This window comes from Nycticebus coucang, chromosome 7 (assembly GCF_027406575.1).
Source record: "Nycticebus coucang isolate mNycCou1 chromosome 7, mNycCou1.pri, whole genome shotgun sequence".
Classification (NCBI taxonomy): Eukaryota; Metazoa; Chordata; class Mammalia; order Primates; family Lorisidae; genus Nycticebus; species Nycticebus coucang.
The window spans coordinates 68731296-68750961 of NC_069786.1; the positions used below are offsets into that span (position 1 = coordinate 68731296).

General features: G+C 41.5%; 1 protein-coding gene across 3 annotated transcripts in view; it reads left to right on the forward strand.

Moving 5' to 3' along the window:
- ITGA6 (integrin subunit alpha 6) overlaps positions 1–19666 on the forward strand; it is a 79048-nt gene that overhangs the window by 53447 nt on the left and 5935 nt on the right. For all 3 annotated transcript variants that reach the window (XM_053597644.1, XM_053597642.1, XM_053597643.1), the window contains 13 exons: positions 3238–3398; positions 3576–3719; positions 5450–5565; positions 5685–5874; positions 5963–6046; positions 6146–6225; positions 6379–6456; positions 6544–6646; positions 7947–8120; positions 9486–9584; positions 9693–9803; positions 9901–9999; positions 16890–17015. In XM_053597644.1, coding sequence (XP_053453619.1) covers positions 3238–3398; positions 3576–3719; positions 5450–5565; positions 5685–5874; positions 5963–6046; positions 6146–6225; positions 6379–6456; positions 6544–6646; positions 7947–8120; positions 9486–9584; positions 9693–9803; positions 9901–9999; positions 16890–17015 — 1565 coding nt within the window. The remainder of the gene's footprint in view (positions 1–3237; positions 3399–3575; positions 3720–5449; positions 5566–5684; positions 5875–5962; positions 6047–6145; positions 6226–6378; positions 6457–6543; positions 6647–7946; positions 8121–9485; positions 9585–9692; positions 9804–9900; positions 10000–16889; positions 17016–19666) is intronic.

The window sequence follows — 19666 nt, forward strand, 5'->3', positions numbered from 1 at the left end:
GGGGTAACACCCAATAAGGTAACAGAATGAAGACAGTGACCTATGATAAAGAGTCAGATGATTATGAAGAGTAACGGTTTTAATAAACATGGTGTGTGTCTTTAATAAATAATCTGCCTTCACCCACTTGTCTCTGTCCTGGGTTCACGGAGCCTTCATCTTTCCAGATTCTATGCTGTCCTCAGGTGGTGTCTTCATCTCCGCTCCTGCTGGGTCCCTGCTGGGCTTCCTGCTATGTGGTCTCTGCAGTGGGACCCACATCCTCGCACAAAGCATTCTTAGAGTGGAGGCTGGGGACCTTGAGCGTGGGGGAGCCGTGTCCTTTCTCTTTGCTCTCTGATGCAGCCAGCATTTTTTCGAACCTAGAAAGGAATTCTTTGTGTGGCTTTTAATGACAAGAAATGGTATGCCAGGACTCCTCAGAACCTATTATCCTTTCAGTATCTTTTGTGTTATTTTTACCCAAAGGCAGTATCTTACACTTTGTGATTGAGTAACAGGCCCTTTCCCATTGTTCAGAATGGGTTAGAGAACCAGGAGAAATAGTGATTCTTTGACTAGGCAGGGAAAGGAGATGGGGAAACATTTCTATTCTATTCTGATTGTCATTTTCTAAACCACCATCGATTTGACTATAGTTGTAAAAACTTATCAGGGCACTGTTTGTCTTTCCCCAAATTAATCGTTTCTGTAAAATAAATTTCAAGCTTTCTCCTAGCTTTAAAGCAGCATTTGATGGCACATGTATTACTTTTATTTTACATAACTACTGCATTAGCCAAGTGTTTATCAATGATCTAATATGGGCAGAACTTTCTCCTTTGAAGACATTCAAAGAACACATGCTTTCATTGTTTGAACTCCATTGGGAAATTCTAAATGAAATAAAAACAGCTCACACACAGCTATGCTAAATTAATACAGCTACAAATTTCCCCCCAGTATCCTAGAATGTGAGTTTCTTATTCGACCAGGCTATTAACTCGGCAGTCCTCCAATGCTGGTGTTCATGCATACTGATATCTATAATTGAGCCATAATGAGTATTCTACTCAGCTTGCCCCTCAAAAGGTCAGCAGAGGGGGCCTGCAAGGATTTTAAGTTGATGTGAACTGTCGGGAAGGTTAGAGTGGGTTTGGTAGGTAGACGGCGTTGCTGCACCCGCACCTCCCACGCTTTTGCCACGAGGGGCACTCAGCCTCTGAGCCTGTATCTGGTTCATTGTGAAGTGAGCAGGTCACTCACAAATGTATGATGTCAAGGCCCTCAAATGGGGGAGCATCTGGCAGTTGTGACATGTAAGAATTCTTCAAATGGACACAAGATTACTATTGAAACTGTCAGTGTTTCTAAATTTTGGTCTCACATGTCTGAATAGCTATTGTTTCAGTGTAAGAATGAGACAGACAGTATGGATGTGTGCACACGCTCATGTGAGGCTAGCTATTCCCGTTTCTGTTCGTATAGTGTCCAAATTGTGGATTCCTCAGGTGTTGTGCTAGTTGCTGGGGAGGATAGACCTGGGAAGACCGATGTGGTCTGTCCTCAGGTTTGCCCTACTGTAGGAGATAGGGGAGAGGCCAGGACAGGCTCCCATGGGAAGCGAGGTCTCAGCTGAGATCTGAAGGAGAGGTGGGGGAGCCAAGCAGGAGGAGAGGATGGAGGGCAGCCAGCCAAGGGGCCGCCTGGAGGCAAGTGAGACCCAGACAGCTAGGAGGCTAAAGAAAGCCGTTGTCTTTGGTGCTTGTGATAGAGACTTAAAAGCTGGTGATGCCTCTGACTCTCACTGTATGACCTTGAGCATCCATTTCTTCATCTGCAAAAAGAGGGTATTAAAATAGATGCCCTCAGAAAGGTTTCTTCCAACTCACTTCTAACTCTTGAATATGGATATTAGAACATGGGTTGTTCATTTTCTGTGTTTTGTGTAGCAGAGTTTTCTCCCGAGGCTGGCTTCTCCAGTCCTGTGCACCCTTTGGTTTGCTTTTCTTTTTGATGGTTAGTGAGTGCTTAAGTATTGGCCCATGAGAAACACAGCGGCTACGTCCAGTGAACTGACAAAGAATGCATTCTGAAGTCAAGAAATGAGATTTTGATAACCCAGATCCTGGCTTGCCTCCCAGCTCCACTAGTGTAGGTGATCAAGAGCAGGCTGTTCCTTCTAAACTGGTGGAAGGTGGAAACTTTTACTTTGGGGAGCTGCATTTATGCTGACAAATGGGCCCTCTAGCCACTAAAAGGAAGACCATTTACCTTTTAATTTCTTAAAAAAAAAAAATAAAGATTTAGGCCAGGTACAGTGGCTCACCCCTGTAGTCCTAACACTCTGGGAAGTTGAGGCAGAAGGATTGCTTGAGCTCAGGAGTTCCAGACAAGCCTGAGCAAGAGCAAGACCCCATCTCTACTAAAAATAGAAAAACTGGCTGGACATTGTAGCTTGCACCTGTAGGTCTCAGCTACTTTGGGAGGCTGAGGCAGGAAGATCATGAGAGCCCAGGAGTTTGAGGTTGCTGTGAGCTGGGCTAACACTACAGCGCTCTAGCCTGGGCAACAGAGTGAGACTTGGTCTCAAAACCAAAAACGATAACAATAAAGTTCTCATCCTACTGTCAAAGGACTTCTGTAATATGTATTAGCCCCCAGTTTAGACAGCTACCTTTTATCAGTGCTTCTTAAACTTTAACATATATAAGAATCTGGTGATGTTACTAAAAACACAAGTTCTGGTTCAGTAGGGTGGGTGAGCCTGAGGGGCTGCATTCCTCATTCCTGCATTGCTACTGTTGTGGAGACCTTTTCTGAATAGCGTCAGACCACATAAGCACAAGACCACATAAGCATCAAATTCTTAGCATAAGAGAGGTGGTTTCAGCCCTTGGGGAATGTTGGGTTTCTCTCCTTATTGTCATTTTCTATGGGTTTGTGAAATTCATCCGGAAACTGCTTGATTCTTAGTAGCTGCTGCTGAAAGGTTTTGACTTATTCTGGAGCTCCCCCAGGTGGCCTGATGAAAATTTAACTTTAAAACTTGCCAATAGCAAAAGGAAGGAAAAGACAGCTTGATTTGAAAAATTGGAATCATCTAAATGTCCATTACCAAGAAATACATACAAAGAGAAACAACGGCAGTGGAAATGTTGTTCTACAAAGAATTAAATATTTTAAAAGGAGCTCAATATACTTGTAGCTGAACTGTGTGTGAATACACTTAACATGATTTCGTTGATTTTTCTCTAGCAATTGTGGGCACGCTTGAAGCTGAAAAAGAAAGAAGAAAATCTGGGCTGTCATCGAGAGTTCATTTTCGAAACCAAGGTTCTGAGCCCAGGTATATTCAAGAACTAACTCTGAATAGGCAGAAGCAGAAAATGTGCATGGAAGAAACCCTCTGGCTACAGGTGAGGGCCGCAGGCAGTCACTTAGTCACTTCCATTTTTGGACAATAGGTCTTATGGTGACATACGTAGATTTCTGAAATTTATCTTAGCAGCCCATTGACCAATACAAAACCATTGTTTTGAAGTTCTCTGAAAACATTTATACCATACTTAACTATATGACTGCATATTTTTTAGGAAAATATCAGAGATAAACTGCGGCCCATTCCCATAACTGCTTCAGTGGAGATCAAAGAGCCAAGCTCTCGTAGGCGAGTGAATTCACTTCCAGAAGTTCTTCCAATTCTGAATTCAAACGAGCCCAAGACCGTTCAGACAGATGTAAGTCTTCAACTTTTGTGTGGCTGAAGCTTTTTATCACATTATGGTGCTAAATAAAATGTCTTCGAAGGCAGTAGAATTAATGAGTTGCTTTAAAGGTCCTTCCTTTATAGTAATATTATTTTTAATATGTGCAGAGTTTGAGAAGACTCACTTCCTGAATTAGCAATGAATATAGAAAGATATCGAATATATTTTGAAATACATATGGGAAATATAATTTGGGACCACATCCTTTTTTCATCATTTTTGGCCACTGTTACTTACTGAGTCTATGTTTGACAGTGCCTATGTTCTCTCATCATTTCTTCTGTAGCTGTATGTAGAAAGAAAAATACATCTTATTTTACTATTGAGCACATTAAAATGTAGAAAACAAATGGTTGTTACTTGAAATATTAAAATCAAGGAATGCCAAAATTCTGCAGAGCCAAGTATTATTAGCAACCAAATGGTCATGTACTGCCCAATCTAGTCACCCTTGGAAGAAAGATGTACATTATATGGCTTGACTGGTACCTCACAAGGGTGAGGTCTTTTTGCTAAGGTTTAGGATGGTTAAGATGCGATATTATCCTGGCAAGCTATGACATCTTGATTTGGCATTATGCACTTACTGTCAGAATCCAGCTGGTGATGGCGGGTCTGTCTACTCTGAGGCTCCTGGGTGGCTCGTACATGTATCTTTGCAAAGTGAGTACTTGTTGCCTTAGGCTCAGAAGCTGACACCTGAATTTATACTATTCCCTATATTTTGTATATGTTCATGTACTTTGATGTTATTCCTTGTTATGTTACTGTCTCTCTCTTTTTTTTTTTTTTTTGAGATAGAGTCTCAAGCTGTTGCCCTTGGTAGAGTGCCGTGGCATCACAGCTCACAGCAACCTCAAACACGTGAGCTTAAGTAATTCTCTTGCCTCAGCCTCCCGAGTAGCTGGGACTACAGGCGTCTGCCACAACACCCGGCTATTTTTTGTTGCAGTTGTCATTGTTGCCTCAGCTGGCCTGGGCCGGTTTTGAACCCACCAGCCTCGGTGTATGTGGCTGGCGCCATAACCACTGTGCTATGGATGCCGAGCCCTTGCTGTCTCTTTTATACACACCCAGCTCCGTAGCCATGGTAAACAGCAAAGGAACAGCTTTCCTAATTATGTATTAGTGTGATTTTTGAGCACCCATTAGCATTGTGCTAGACCTCTGTGCCATTTGCTTAATTGACCTTGAGCTCTGCTTCCTCATCTGTAAAATGGGGCTCCTACTAATAGTATCTTCTTCAGAGGCCACTGTTGTAAGGATGAAATGAGTTAAAATATATAAATCATGGGTTAGCTAGCATCATCATCATCATTATTACAGTAGCCCTATAAAGTAGGGTGGTGACAGCCCCATACAACCTATGACAAAACTTAGACTCTGAAAGGTAAAGTGACTGGCCCAAAGCCCCACAGCTAGGTTAAGTATCAGAGCTGAGTTTGGAACCCAGGTCTGTGTGGCGGCGGGGCTCACACCCTTCCTACACCCTGCCTCAGTGCCCTGGTTTGTCTTTAGACACCATTTTGTTAAAGGACAGAATGAGAATTAGACACAGTTCAAAGTATGTTTGAAGCTTCAGTTCTGCAGTGGTACTTGTCACACAGGGAAATGAACGGTGTGCAAACTGCTGGTCACCTACTTAGATGCTCTTCTGTGTCCTGAATGGCGTAAATGACGATGGTTTTGTTTTCCTGCAGGTGCACTTCTTAAAAGAGGGATGTGGAGATGACAATGTCTGCAACAGCAACCTTAAACTAGAGTATAAATTTTGTACCAGAGAAGGAAATCAAGACAAATTTTCTTATCTCCCAATGTAAGAATCGCTTCGTAGCACTAGCAAAACCGACTCTGGCTTCAGTGGCTTTTTGTTATGAAAGCGTTTCTGAAAATGTATTGAGGACTTTGTCTTTTTCTTTGTTGTTTTTTCAATAGTCAAAAAGGCGTTCCGGAACTAGTTCTAAAAGATCAGAAGGATATTGCTTTAGAAATAACAGTGACAAACAGCCCTTCCAACCCAAGGAATCCCACAAAAGACGGTGATGACGCACACGAAGCTAAACTCATCGCAACGTTCCCGGACACTTTGACTTACTCCGCATACAGAGAACTGAGGGCCTTTCCTGTAAGTACTTAGAGACCAGCTAGGAGGAAAGAGCAGGCTTGGTGTGGCAAGTGAACATGTCGTGACCTTGTACTGTTTTCTGTTCCAGGAGAAACAGTTGAGTTGCGTTGCCAACCAGAATGGCTCACAAGCAGACTGTGAACTCGGAAATCCTTTTAAAAGAAATTCCAGTGTAGGTGATGCCTTTAGATTCTCTATTTACTGTCTTCAATTCCATTACTCTGTCTCTATATGCATGGCCTGCATTAACGGCTGTTTATATTTTTTTTAGGTTACTTTTTATTTGGTTTTAAGTACAACGGAGGTCACCTTTGACACCACAGATCTGGATATTAATCTGAAGTTGGAAACGTAAGAGTTACTTCAACCTTTCCATTCAGAATTATTTTATGAAAACACGAGCAGTCAAGGAATTAGCCCTGATCTAACTTATAAAAGAAGTGTAATTGTAATGAGAAAACTGACTGTTAAAATAAAACCCTATTGTTTCCTTTTCATTTTCAGAACGAGCAATCAAGATAATTTGGCTTCAATTACAGCTAAAGCAAAAGTGGTTATTGAACTGCTTTTATCGGTCTCTGGGTAAGTGTTTGTGTTTAGCATAACAAATCAGTGTTTGAAAGAACTGTGTACAATCCCCACTAAAACTGGTGGTTTTTAATTTGCCAGAGTTGCTAAACCTTCCCAGGTGTATTTTGGAGGTACGGTTGTTGGAGAGCAAGCTATGAAATCTGAAGATGAAGTGGGAAGTTTGATAGAGTATGAATTCCGGGTGAGTTGGAACAATTGGTCCTTTTGTTATACCAGAAGCTGTCATCTTTCTTATTGCTTGTGGTTAAAAGAATATAAATGTTTTGTTTACCTTTCACAACCCCATTTTGTGATGGTGAATGTAGATTTGGTATATGCCAATGAGAAAGGCTAATGATTAGGTGATCACAGTGTCTCTGTGTCCAGGGGAGAGAACGTGAACACATGATAAGGAGTCCGCTCATCATTCAGCCTGGGTTTGGGTCTGTGTGGCTCAAGCTTAGTGACTGCTCAGGTGTGAAAGTTCGAATTGTTAACAATGGAGCTACCTCTGACTCTCCAGCAGGATGAAGAGGCTAGATTGTCCTCTGTCCCCTACAGTTGGGACAGGTAGTGGTGGTACTTGTGATCTCTGCAGGTGTGGTTGAAAAAGTGGTCTGTGGGTTCCAGAGCAGTCTGCACACAGACAAAAAGTTCTCTCACCTTCTCCTCTTGGCTCATGCTGCAGGAATTTGCTCCCTTCCTAGTGTGGACACTCAGATTCATGGCTGTCAGAATGGTTTTATACAAAGTCTCCCCTGGAACAGAGGCAGCTTTCTTTTTGCAATGAATGAGGTTTTCGAGAAGGAAGTTGGTGGTGCACTGCCTTGGCACAGGCTTAGTCATCTGCCGAGCAGGGTGCTTATAGAGCAGTTCATAAATCAACAAATTAACATGTGATGTTTCTTTGGGGAAGGTGAGAATATAGTGTGTGTGCGTGTATATATATATAGATGATAGAAAGATAGATAGATATAGATATATAGACATAAAAAAATGCTGATTGTGTTACATAGCAGTTGTTCCAAGACTGACTTAACAATCACTTATCTTTGACCTTCTTTAACTATTTTTTTTTTGGTGGGGGGGGTTGTTTGTTTTGGAGACAGGGTCTCTTACTCTGCCACCTTAGGTAGCATTGGTATCATTATAGCTCACTGCAACCTCAGACTCCTGGGCTCAAGGAACTACAGGTGTGTGCCACTGCACCTGGCTAATGTTTTCTATTTTTGGTAGAAACACAGGGTCCGGCTCTTGCTTAGGCTGGTCTCAAACTTCTGACCTCAAGCAATCTACCCGCCTCGGCCTACTAGAATGTTAGGATTATAGGCATGAGCCACAGGTGCCCAGCCTTTTTTTTCACCGTTTTTATTGACAAGAATCTTTAAACACAAATCTCTGTTTTGAATATCCTACGTGTAGTCTGTTTTTTGAACCTATGCTTTTGTTATAGGATTATGTTGGATATTTTAGTTTTTTCTTCTTGTATTCTTTTCTAACAGGTAATTAACTTAGGTAAACCTCTTAAAAACCTTGGCACAGCAACTTTGAATATTCAGTGGCCAAAAGAAATTAGCAATGGCAAGTGGTTGCTTTATTTGGTGAAAGTGGAATCCAAAGGATTAGAAAAGATAACTTGTGAGCCACAAAATGAAATAAACCTCCTTAAGCTAAAGGTATGTTGGTGGATTTATCTAATGTGTCTATAGATATAAATAAAAGAAGCTAACTTTTCAGGAAAACATATTATCTTTTGTGGTCACAGCTTTTCTCTGATGGGTGGATCATGGAGTCAGCTGCTTACTGACCGTTAGAGCACGTGAGGCAGTTACTGAGTGCTTGTTGAGGCAAATGACAATTTCTGAAGCTTTATGACCCAATGGGATATATAAAATAAAAAGGACTGAGACATGCGCTTGTGGGTGGGCCAACCAGCGTTAATTCCGAGTAGAACCAAACTCATTACAAAAGACATTGACCTCCTAGCAAATGACCTTGAAATTTTTTCATTCTTATTTCTTAAATAGTAAATATTTATTGAGGACTTATTATGTCAGGCACTATGCTAAGCATTTTGTTCGCATTTTCTCTTTCCACACTCTTGATAGTCCCGTGAGGTATTTTGATTATTACCACCATTTCACAGAAGTTATTGAGATTCAGAGAGATTAAGTAACTTTCTCAGAGTCACTAAGCTTTTAAGAGACAGATTCTGCATTCCAGCTCCCACCTGCCTGATTTCAAAGCCTGCAGTCTGAACCCCTCCCTGCACAGGCCCATACTTACGTCACTGGATCACCATGTGTGCTCGGGTGTGATGATCTTTTGCTGTGTCATAGAATGTCTGTTTCTTTTAAATTTTAAGGTGACTAGGTATGATCAGTGGTTGTAGTTGGTGACTTAACAGCATGATTCTCTACTCATCCACTAAAGAAACAAGCCCGTCCCCAAAATAAAAAAAAAATAATAAAAAAGAAACAAACCCCAAACCCCAAACACCAAGATGATCCATTGTTCCTAATCTTTGCTATAAGGAAAATGCAATTGAACAGTTGTGATGGCTGAGTTTTCAGTGTTCCCCTCGGAATTAGGTAACGGGTTTCTCTGCTTCTTTCTCTGCTCCTTGGTGTCAGTTATTCATTCAAAATATGCTGTCTACTGTATGTTAGGTTTAGAGCCGGTTGCCAGAGATGGAGGAATATGATTTGATCCCTCATCTCAATGTGCTTTACAGTTTGTTGGGAACACAAAGGAACAAAGAAAGTATCTTTTTCTTTCTCTGAGTTTTAAGGTCATAGTGGGAATAAGTTACTTAAATAAACTTAGTCCTGTGAATAAATCAATAAACTTGAAGTTAGAATGGTGATACCACTTGCTGGTTTTACACTTACTTCTGTGCCTTTGGTGGCCAGAGGGGAGTGAATATTAATTGTTGATTATCTGAACTTGACATTATTTGGGGAGGGCATCTCAAGAGGGTCATATTGGTAGTAATAAAGAATTATGTGAAGTGTAACTATTTTGTATATAATTCTTTTCAGGAATCTCACAACATAAGAAAGAAGCGGGAAATTGCTGAAAAACAGATAGATGAGAACAGAAAATTTTCTTTATTTGCTGAAAGAAAATATCAGACCCTTGTAAGTATTTTTTAAGACCCTCGTAGTTTTCAAGAGCTGTGAGCATTTGGCAGAGGATGAGGGAAGGACTACATGTCTTTTGATGTCTGGCATTCCTTTGGTCTCTAGAACTGCAGTGTGAACGTGAACTGCGTGAACATCAGGTGTCCGCTGCGAGGGCTGGACAGCAAGGCCTCTCTTGTCTTGCGCTCGAGGTTATGGAACAGCACGTTTCTAGAGGTGCGGCCCTCCCATGAGCCTATCTCTTGGAAGTCATTTGCCACCACCTGGGACATTTCTCACTTCCGTAATGCATTCCCTACCTGTCTCCAAACAGGAATATTCCAAGCTGAATTACTTGGACATTCTCGTGCGGGCCTCCATTGACGTGTCTGCTGCTGCTGAAAACATCAAGCTGCCAAATGCGGGCACTCAGGTGAGGGCTTCATTCAGGTTCGGCTATACCCAGGGCCTCCGGTCATCTTTGGTGCTTATTTCCCTTATGTTCCTCTTACCCCCATTAAGGGGAAAACAAGTAATGTTTTAATGTGCTGCCACCTCTCGCTGTATTTTAACAGAATCCTTGAAAAAGAGTAAATCTGGGTTTGCTTCAGCAGCCCTCCAGAGGCCCTTACGCTGTCCCTGAGGCTGCAGCCGTCCTGGGGATGCCCCAGTGATGGAATGTACATCCCACAGGTGGCCGGCTACAGTCAAGAGAAAAGATCTCTTTCTAGAGGAATCCTGAATTGAATTATTGAACTTATAAAATAAGTCCCTGGTTGTGCCCTGGGAACAGATCTAAAACGAGTGTTCTCTCTCAGCTATGCAGCAGCTTTTCAGATAATTATAGGAAATGGTCAGGCCTCCTTGGACATGTCTCTTACTCTCTTCAGAGCTCTGCACCCAGCTCTGTCAGCTGGGGCACAGCCAAACTGGTTCCTAGCCTCTCCCTTCCTGGACCCGTCCTTCTTAGCAGGTTGACCCGCATCGGGACGGGTTAGCTGGCTGTGATCTGCTCAGTCCAGCTGACCGTGGGGCCTTTACCTCTTGGCATCAGCACTGCTGTCAGCTCAGCCTCAAATTTGGTTCCTAAACTTTTGCTGAGGATTGCGTTTGAATTTTTAGCAGCTTCTAATTTTGTGTTAATTTTCTACTGGATCTTTTAGATAGGTTCATCAGAATTTGTTGTCAGGCTGTGCTGTCCTTAGCAGTTTGACATCTCTAAAAGCATGCCCTAAAGGTAGCCTCACATTTTATGTGATTTGCTTTGGACCCTTTGTTTCAGTTTTCAAAGTGACTTTGAATCTTGATCATTTGCTCTCTCAACTTCCTCTCTCCCTGCAAGCTTTATCTTTCTTAAAACTAAGAAGCATGCCCTCCGTGGCTTCATCCAGGTAAGGCACCAAAGTAGTAAACAGGACGAGGTATAGAGCCTTGTGGTGCACCACTGGGGAGGGCTTCTTTGTGAGGGGTCTAGAACCCGCAGGGACCTTTGTCAGGATTTTGGGGCAGAATAACAGCATGTTACGGTGGGGTGCGTGAATGGGAATGTGTTACAAAAGAGACTAGAGAAAGAAATATTGTGAAGTACTGTCATATGTTAACCTGCTGGTCTACTTAAGGAAATGTTCTGGCTTCAGTTGTTTAGCTAAAAATCCAGTGAGCCTCTCTGAGCATTCTGGTTTCTGAAATCCTTACGGTGTCCTTACAATTTATCATCTGAACCAGACTACATTTGTCTGGGACAAATCTAAACCGGGTAGGATGCTGGGACAGGTGGTGTCAACCAGGACTAGCCAGGCTTACCAGGACATGTGGTCACTCTGGCTTTATATTATCTTTGTAAGTTACTCCAGCCCATCTTTCTACATCTTACCCAATTAGGCCTCATAAGGGATTTGTAAGCAAACCACGCCTTCCTAAGAATCCTTTCTCTGCAACTCGGACTCAAGACAGTGGCTATAACTTTCTATTAACTGTAAATCAGCAACTTGGAGAACCGCTGAGGTTTTCCAGCTGGAAAGAGGACACTTTACAGGGAAGACTACCATTAATAAATGTTGACAGTTTACTAGATTCTTCACACTCTATCATTTCAACTTCAGAAGAATGGTGAGGATAGAAATAGTACCCGTTTTTCAAACATGCAGACTCCTGGCCAAGCTGTAATTTGGGGTCCTAGTTTGAAACCCGTATTTGTCTGGCTCCAGGGCTCCTGTTCTTTGATTTTGTGACACTTAGTCCCCACTAAGTCCCCGGATGTCAAAGTCAGATGAGAAAACTGAGTCCAAAGAAGATTGTTTCTTCCCAAGGCCGTGCAACCAGCAAATGGAGCAGAGACCAGGCCTCAGGACTCCTCACCAAGTTCTTTTCCTCTGGAAGATGGTAGAACTGGGGCCCCTGGCATCCAGTCCAGTGCCTGGGTCACAAACGAAAGTGAGATTCTCACTGAGCGTTTTATGTTCTTAAGACTTGGAGACCTCATGCGGAGTCCTAATGAGGGGAGGGGGGAACTTTGCTGTGATCCTACTTTGTTTTGTAACGAGTAGATTTGTGAATGGAGTACTAGGTCTCATATCTAGAATGTATTTCTTTTGAAAATGGAGACATTTTCTTACCTCTGGTCTTCTGAAAGTGATAACTTTACTGTTTTCTGTGATTTCTGAGATAGAATAACTCAGATATTTACACATTTTTTTAGTATTTTAAGGTACAGCTTTTCTGGCCCTGAAGGTTTGAGCTTAACTGCAGGTGTCACCATGCCTTCCCCTCACTTATTATGGGTTACAATTTCACTTTATCTTGGTTTCATCTATCCTGTCTAGGCTGAAGATCATTTTTTCTGGAGATAGAGGCCAAAAGATGTTGTTGAGTCATTCAGTCTTGCTTTTGATCTTAGTATCAAAACAACCTCTGGTTACCCTTACTCTAATCCTGGCTTTAAAAGAAAAAAAGCTAAGAAAGGGAAAAAAAAAAATTTTTTTTTTGTTTTGTTTCTTTGTAACCCTACCAATTTCAAGAATTCTGTTTTCCTTGCAAACATTTTTAAATTAAAACACTTGTAACAAGGTCAGAGAAAGCAGAAGTCACATAACTAAACCAGGTAAGATGTTACATTTTGGCATCAATTAAATTAAATCCATTCTGTTTTCAAGCACCTGTTAAGGGCACATGTGTGCCTCCCTGAGCTAGATGCTAGAGAAGCAAAGTTGAATAAAACATGCTGTCAGATGATCTAATACGTGCCCACATAGGAGAAAAACTCAATCCAAGTTGGGGAGAAGGGGTCTAGCAGAAAGGGGGGGGCGATTGGTGTGCTCCCACTTATGGTCACAATATAGGGGAGTATGCCATACCTTTCGGGTGCAGGGCACAACTATAAGAGGGAGTCTACCTAACAAATTCTAATATTGTAACCTGTTTGTTTGTACCCTCACGTTAACCTGATATTAAAAAAAAAAAAGATACAGTGTCAATTGTTAAGAATTTCATGTCTAAGAGACAGAACTAGGAAAGAATTGCTGAATTAAGCCAAGGAAGGAGGAATTGTTTATTGTTTGTATTTATATATTCTCAGTTCATCCTTAAGGAAGCAAATAGAGTATCCAAGCTTCCTGGCTATCAAAAGTAAAAGAAAATAGGATAGGTTAAAAACACATAGTTCTTCAGGGGGAGGAGATTTTCTTTGTTGGCTCTGATAAATTCAGAGATTTTGAGAGATGGATTCTTTTATAAGGTGATCCCTTATGTGAGGAAAGGGTGGTGTCCTTAATAGTTTTGTAAAGACATGAAAATCTCATCAAGTAATTTCCTATACCGTTGTTCACTAAGAGTGGCGGATATTACATTGCAGAGTAATTTACAAAAAGTATCTTGGCAGTTGTCACACGAATGTGGTCTAAGCACCACTCACTGGTGATTAAATTTAATGCATCAGTGGAGCGGAAGCCCCTTCTCCTCATGGGCACATGATGGATGAGGTTCACGGACATAGGTCATCCTTGTGGAAATGCCTGAATCTTAATGAAACCAAAGGAAAGACATTGTTTTGGAGCTACAAAGCTCTCCAGTAGTTTCTGTTCACTGTAAGCCGTTGTTGTTCATCAGTAACAGCTGCTGTGACGAGGTGAGACAAGGCCTCTCAGAGCTCTGGGAACACCAGCCCACAGTCAGTACCCCCCTCACCTGATTCTGTAGCCCGCTGCCCCTGTTTCCAAGCCCAGCAGGAGAATGGCTGTCATAGCAAAAGGAAAAAAGGACTTCGGTTCAATTTAAGCAAACACATTTGTCCTTTAAATGTATAGCCAGCCCAACCCCTAACTTCAGTGATTAATTTCATAATATCTAAAAAGGCTCCAAGTCCTGGTTTGAATGGTAGCCACACCTGGGCCTTAGAGTATCTATGGATTCCCATCTTCCTACCCACCCTGCCACTCTAGGCTGCAAAGTCAAGAATTCCCTGGTTCACTCCTTGCAGGTGGATGTGGCCATGTATGGGAGCAGTTCCCTCAGCTGTCAGCGTTTTGAAGACCCTGATACATGGGGTGATTATGAGAAGGCTCTTGCCTTGGACCAGTCTCCACTGCCGGACTTAACAGAACATATTCTTACAAGCGAGGAAGACCCTTTCGTACGTCTGCCTTGCGCTAAGGGCATGCTGTGTCTTCCCCAAGCTAGACAATAGGGAGGCACAGTTAACTGTCATACAGCATAGACTACTGAAAATCATCTTTTTGTTAGCTTTGTCTTGTAGCCAGCTTGCAGTATGTAACTATATCATTTCTTCACTGGTCTGGCTCTATATTCTTCTTTTTTCACTCTTTTGTGGATGCCCCTGTGCTAGACTCAGTAAACTCAAGAAGGGTTGTTTTAGCTGAAAGCTGGAACCCCTTTGAGGAGAGGTGGGGAGGGGAAGTAAGCCATGAGGCCACCTTGGGGCTGACAACCTAGGGGAAACCTCAGAGCATAACAGGAAATATGGCTGATTAAGGTGTGTTATGTCTGCTTGTTCCAGTTAATGTACTTGCCTGAAAACTCCAGATGTGAACTCCTGCCTATTAAATGTTTAAAGAAAAGCACTTTTGCTACTTGTTAACTATTTTCTGTAAGTCAAATGAGGTTGGTAAGCTGTTTTCTAGTATTAGAAAGTAAAAGTGGAAGGGAAGTACTTTAAGGAAGAGATTTTTAGAAAAGAATCATAGAAGTATTGGAGCAGACATAGAAGCATCTTTTTATTTTTTTGAGGCAAGGTGTTGCTCTGTTGCTAGGGCTAGCGTGCAGTGGCATTGTCACAGTTCAGAACAACCTCAAACTCCTGGGCTCAAGAGATCCTCCTGATTCAGTCTCCTGAGAAGTTGGGGTTACAAATGTGTGTCACCATTATTAGCTATTTTTTTTTTTTTTTTTTGTAGCGACGGGGTCTGGCAATGTTGCTCAGGCTATAGAGGCATTTTTAAACGGCATCCATGGTTCGATATTAATATTTAACTAAAAATGTTTCTTAAACATTAAATGCTCCTTCTGAGTTTTGTTAACCTTTTTATATTCTCTTTTTTTGCTGCTTTTTGAGACAGAATCTCACTCTGTAGCTCTAGGTAGAGTGCCATGGTGTCAGCATAAGTCACAGCAACTGCAAACTTTTGGGCTCAAGTGATTCTCCAAGTGCTGGACTACAGGCATACACCGCCACACCTGGCTTTTTTTTTTTTTTTTTTTTTTTTTTGTAGAGACAGAGTCTCACTTTATGGCCCTCGGTAGAGTGCCGTGGCATCACACAGCTCACAGCAACCTCCAACTCCTGGGCTTAAGCGATTCTCTTGCCTCAGCCTCCCGAGTAGCTGGGACTACAGGCGCCCGCCACAACGCCCGGCTATTTTTTGGTTGCAGTTTGGCCGGGGCCGGGTTTGAACCCGCCACCCTCGGTATATGGGGCCGGCGCCTTACCGACTGAGCCACAGGTGCCGCCCCACACCTGGCTTTTTTAAATTTTTGGTAGAAACAGGGTCTCGCTCTTCCTCAGTCTGGTCTCCAGCTCCTGAGCTCAAGCAATCCCACCTTGGCCGGGCTGAGAGCTAGGATAACAGGCATGCGCTGCCATGCCCTGCCTCTTTATATTCCCTTGATTTAGAAATACGAAGCACTTCAAAATGGTAGATCTCTAATCACTGTAGTTTACAAAATCTTGTTCATAGCAATCACCAGGTCTTTACATTTGAAAAATAGTTCCTGGCATCACCAAAGTCCACTTGAATCCTTAACCCTTATAACAGAATTGTTGGGAATTGCCAAAAAAGCAGCCTTTTCAATTTCAGAGAAAACATTATCTAATTAAAATTTGCCAACTCTCAAATGTTCCAAGTTTAAGCTTCTCAGCAGCAGCGGCTTCCGCTCTAAGCTGCTCTGAATGCAAGCAGGGTCTAGTTTGTCCATATGCGTTTTTGTAGATGTTATTGTTTACGAGGGTTTTTAGTTTGAAATCCTGAGAAAGCGTTAGTGATACCTGTCACCATGCAGCTTCATTCCTATTTTTATATGTCATAACATCTTTAAAGTCTGCGTGAGGAATTGGCTAATTGTGCATAAGCTGGGACTTTTCCTATTGCTGAAAATTAATTAGAGAAAGTGTGATCGGTCTTAAAGAGATACCAGGTTCTATCAATGTAACCAGATTGGCCGAGTATTGGCAATTACCAAAACAGTGGTAAATACACAGTGGTTCATTATATAGTTTTAACTACTTTTATCGTTAACAGAAAACATTTTTAAAAATAAGTTAGCAAAGAAGTAACTACTATGTTGGAACACAACCCAGCATTTTCGAGATTCTGTGTATGGATCTTCAAGAAATGCCTCTCAGGGCAGCACCTATGGCTCAGAGGAGTAGGGCACTCACTCCTCTCAGTCTGGTCCCTAACTCCTGAGGTCAAGCAATCCCACCTTGGCCTGGCAGAGACCTAGGATAACAGGCATGTGCTACCATGCCCAGCCTCTTTATATTCCCTTGATTCAGAAATACTAAGAACTTCAGAATGGTAGATCTCTAATCACTGTAGTTTACAAAACTATAGTGGCTCCGTATACCGGAGGTGGTGGGTTCAAATCTGGCCCAGGCCAAAAACTGCAGAAAATTAAAAAAAAAAAAAGAAAAGAAATGCCTCTCGAAGCAATATTTCATTGTTAAGGGAAAGGATCTTGCATCAGAAAGTCTTCTCATTCATCCATAGGCTGCATTCTTCCAGGTGTTCAGAAGCAGAATGAGAACTACAGACTCTCGCGGTTAACCCTCACCCCTTTAATAGTGATCCTGCTTTCTTTGATGCCCTGCAGGTTCGTGTGACTGTGTTTCCCTCAAAGACCGTAGCTCAGTACTCAGGAGTACCGTGGTGGATCATCCTCGTGGCTATTCTTGCTGGGATTTTGATGCTTGCTCTATTAGTGTTTTTACTATGGAAGGTAAGTCCTTTTACATAGTAAGGCATTTGAGTTTCATGATGTAAACTTCATGTTTTTAAAAATGTGAATTAACACTAAGAATGTTTTTTTTCCTTGCTTCTTTTTTCCCAACATTTTATTATGAAACTTTTAAAAATGAACACTTGTATATCTAATAGTTTGTATTTAAAGGTATATTATAAGAAGTTTCTTAAATGAATAAATGTTGCTGCCTCACACAGAATTTAGCGTGTTTGGCAAATAAATTTAAATTTTACTGCTTTAACATTTCTTCACCTAAAATTATAGTTTGGATCTAAGCCAAATTGTTAGGTGTCAAGATTTATCTGAATCTGTATTCCTGCTAATTTCAATTTTTATAAAGAACTGTTCAAGGCAGCCATTAGGGTTTGTTCTACTTATAGCTAGATTAGGAATAGAAAAGCATAAAATGAATGAATAATGTTTCTCAAGGAATCATCATACCCTGTGTCAAACATCTAGGCTCAATATGATGTTCTCATTAGAATTTGGTCCTCTGGCTGCAAATAAAATGTAATATCACTTCCCTGCATCCTACCAGTGAATAGTCTGCATCATAAAAAATGTATATGAAATAGCTACAAACTTTTGTCACCTAAGATTATAGGTTTTAAATTGTTCCCAGTGAGTAATGGAGGTCTATAGTCCTTTGTCTACAATTCCAAATTCCAAAAAGCTCTGAAAACTGAAAGTTTGTAATGATGGGTATTTATTTAGAAGTAAAACTTGACATGAGGTAAAGAGAGGCTATGCTTGGTCTTTCTCTTTCTCATTAGTTTCACTACAGCAATGTTAGTGTTTTAATTAGCATGACATTATATAGGCAGCAGATTACTTTTCTAAAATGTCAAAAATTCTGGATCCCCCAAAATGTCTGGTCCATAGGGTTTTGAATGAACCAACAACGCCCTAGGATCAAACCATCCTTTTCCTTTCCTTGGATAAGAGTATAATAGACAAGGGTCAGGATATTCTTATATTCAAATATCGAGCATCTCCTTTTTACTTTATTTTTCTAACCTTTTTTTGCTAGTCTTAGATAATTTTCTGATGTCCTCCAAATGTGTGATTGAAGCTTGGTATCTGCTCATATCAAAACTCCTCATGATGGGGCTTTTAGCTAGTTTTACTTCTGATGTTTATTTACCTCAGGCGACAGGTTCCTTTGACGAGCAAAGCAAGCCAATATAGGAGATATTGGCCCTCCGATTATTTCGATATCAAAAACTAAATTTGGGGTTGATTTTTGAGGATGCTGTGTTTTCTGGAGGATGTCACAAGGACCTCCACAAGTCTTTTTTTTTTTTTTTTTTTTTGTAGAGACAGAGTCTCACTGTACCGCGCTTGGGTAGAGTGCCGTGGCGTCACATGGCTCACAGCAACCTCTAACTCTTGGGCTTATGTGATTCTCTTGCCTCAGCCTCCCTAGCAGCTGGGACTATAGGCACCTGCCACAACGCCCAGCTATTTTTTTGTTGCAGTTTGGCCGGGGCTGGGTTTGAACCTGCCACCCTCGGCATATGGGGCCGGTGCCCTACTCACTGAGCCACAGGCGCCGCCCTCCACAAGTCTTTTTTTAGAGCAGGGTCATACTGGCAGGCTTTGATGAGGGTAAGACATAGTAGTGGTTTGACTGTTTAGAAGCCCAAGCTGTATATAATCTTAGGCAAACCATTCCATCTCCCTAGGCCTCTGGTTTGCCTCGTCTGGACTGGACTAGATTATTCCATTGGGTCATTTGTGGAGTTTTTGTTTTTGAGATAGAGTCTCACTCTATCACTTGGACTAGAATGCAGTGGTCTTATTATAGCTCACAGCAACCTCAAACTCCTGGGCTCAATCTTCTTGCCTCAGCCTCCCAAGTAGCTAGAACTACAGGCGTGCACCATCACACCTGGCTAATTTCTCTATTTTTTTGTAGCGATATGGTCTCCTTATGTTGCTTAGGCTAGTCTTGAGCTCCTGGCCTTGAGCGATTCTCCCATCTTGGCCACCCAGAGTGCTGGGATTATAGCACTTTTTTTTTAAACTCTAAAATATCCAGACTCTCAAGGGGATTCTAAAACATTAATCAAAGAACTTATACAACCTCATATGAAAATCATTTTTATTACTTTATACTCTTCTTTATTACACTGGATTATTTGTTTTTATATGTTAAAAGATTTTAGGGTCAGAAAGAATTCTAGTTCAATGGCCTTCAAATAGGGCATTTTATATCCATGCAGGTGACAGAACTAAACTAGGTAGATGGGGGTCTCCAGTTCTGACTTTATCTACAGGGTGTCCCAAAAGTCACCCCTAAATTCACCAAACATAGAGAAAATGGGAAATTGTACTTTAATGTACTTTTATTTACAAAATATTCATTACAAACTATGTATGGTAACTTTAATGGTGACTCTTGGGACACCCCACATTTTAAATTCCAGGATTCTGCACAGAATTTTGTTTGAAGGTAAAAAAGTAAAGTTCCCTTGCCCTTTTTATTCTTTTTTCCCACCCTGTTTACTAGCATATATTATTGAAAGTTGGCCACATGTGTTCACTGTGTGCTAAATTACATTGGGATGCACAGTGTATGCTGCCCAATAAAACTGTCTGTAATGATGGAAACGTTCTGAAGTGCA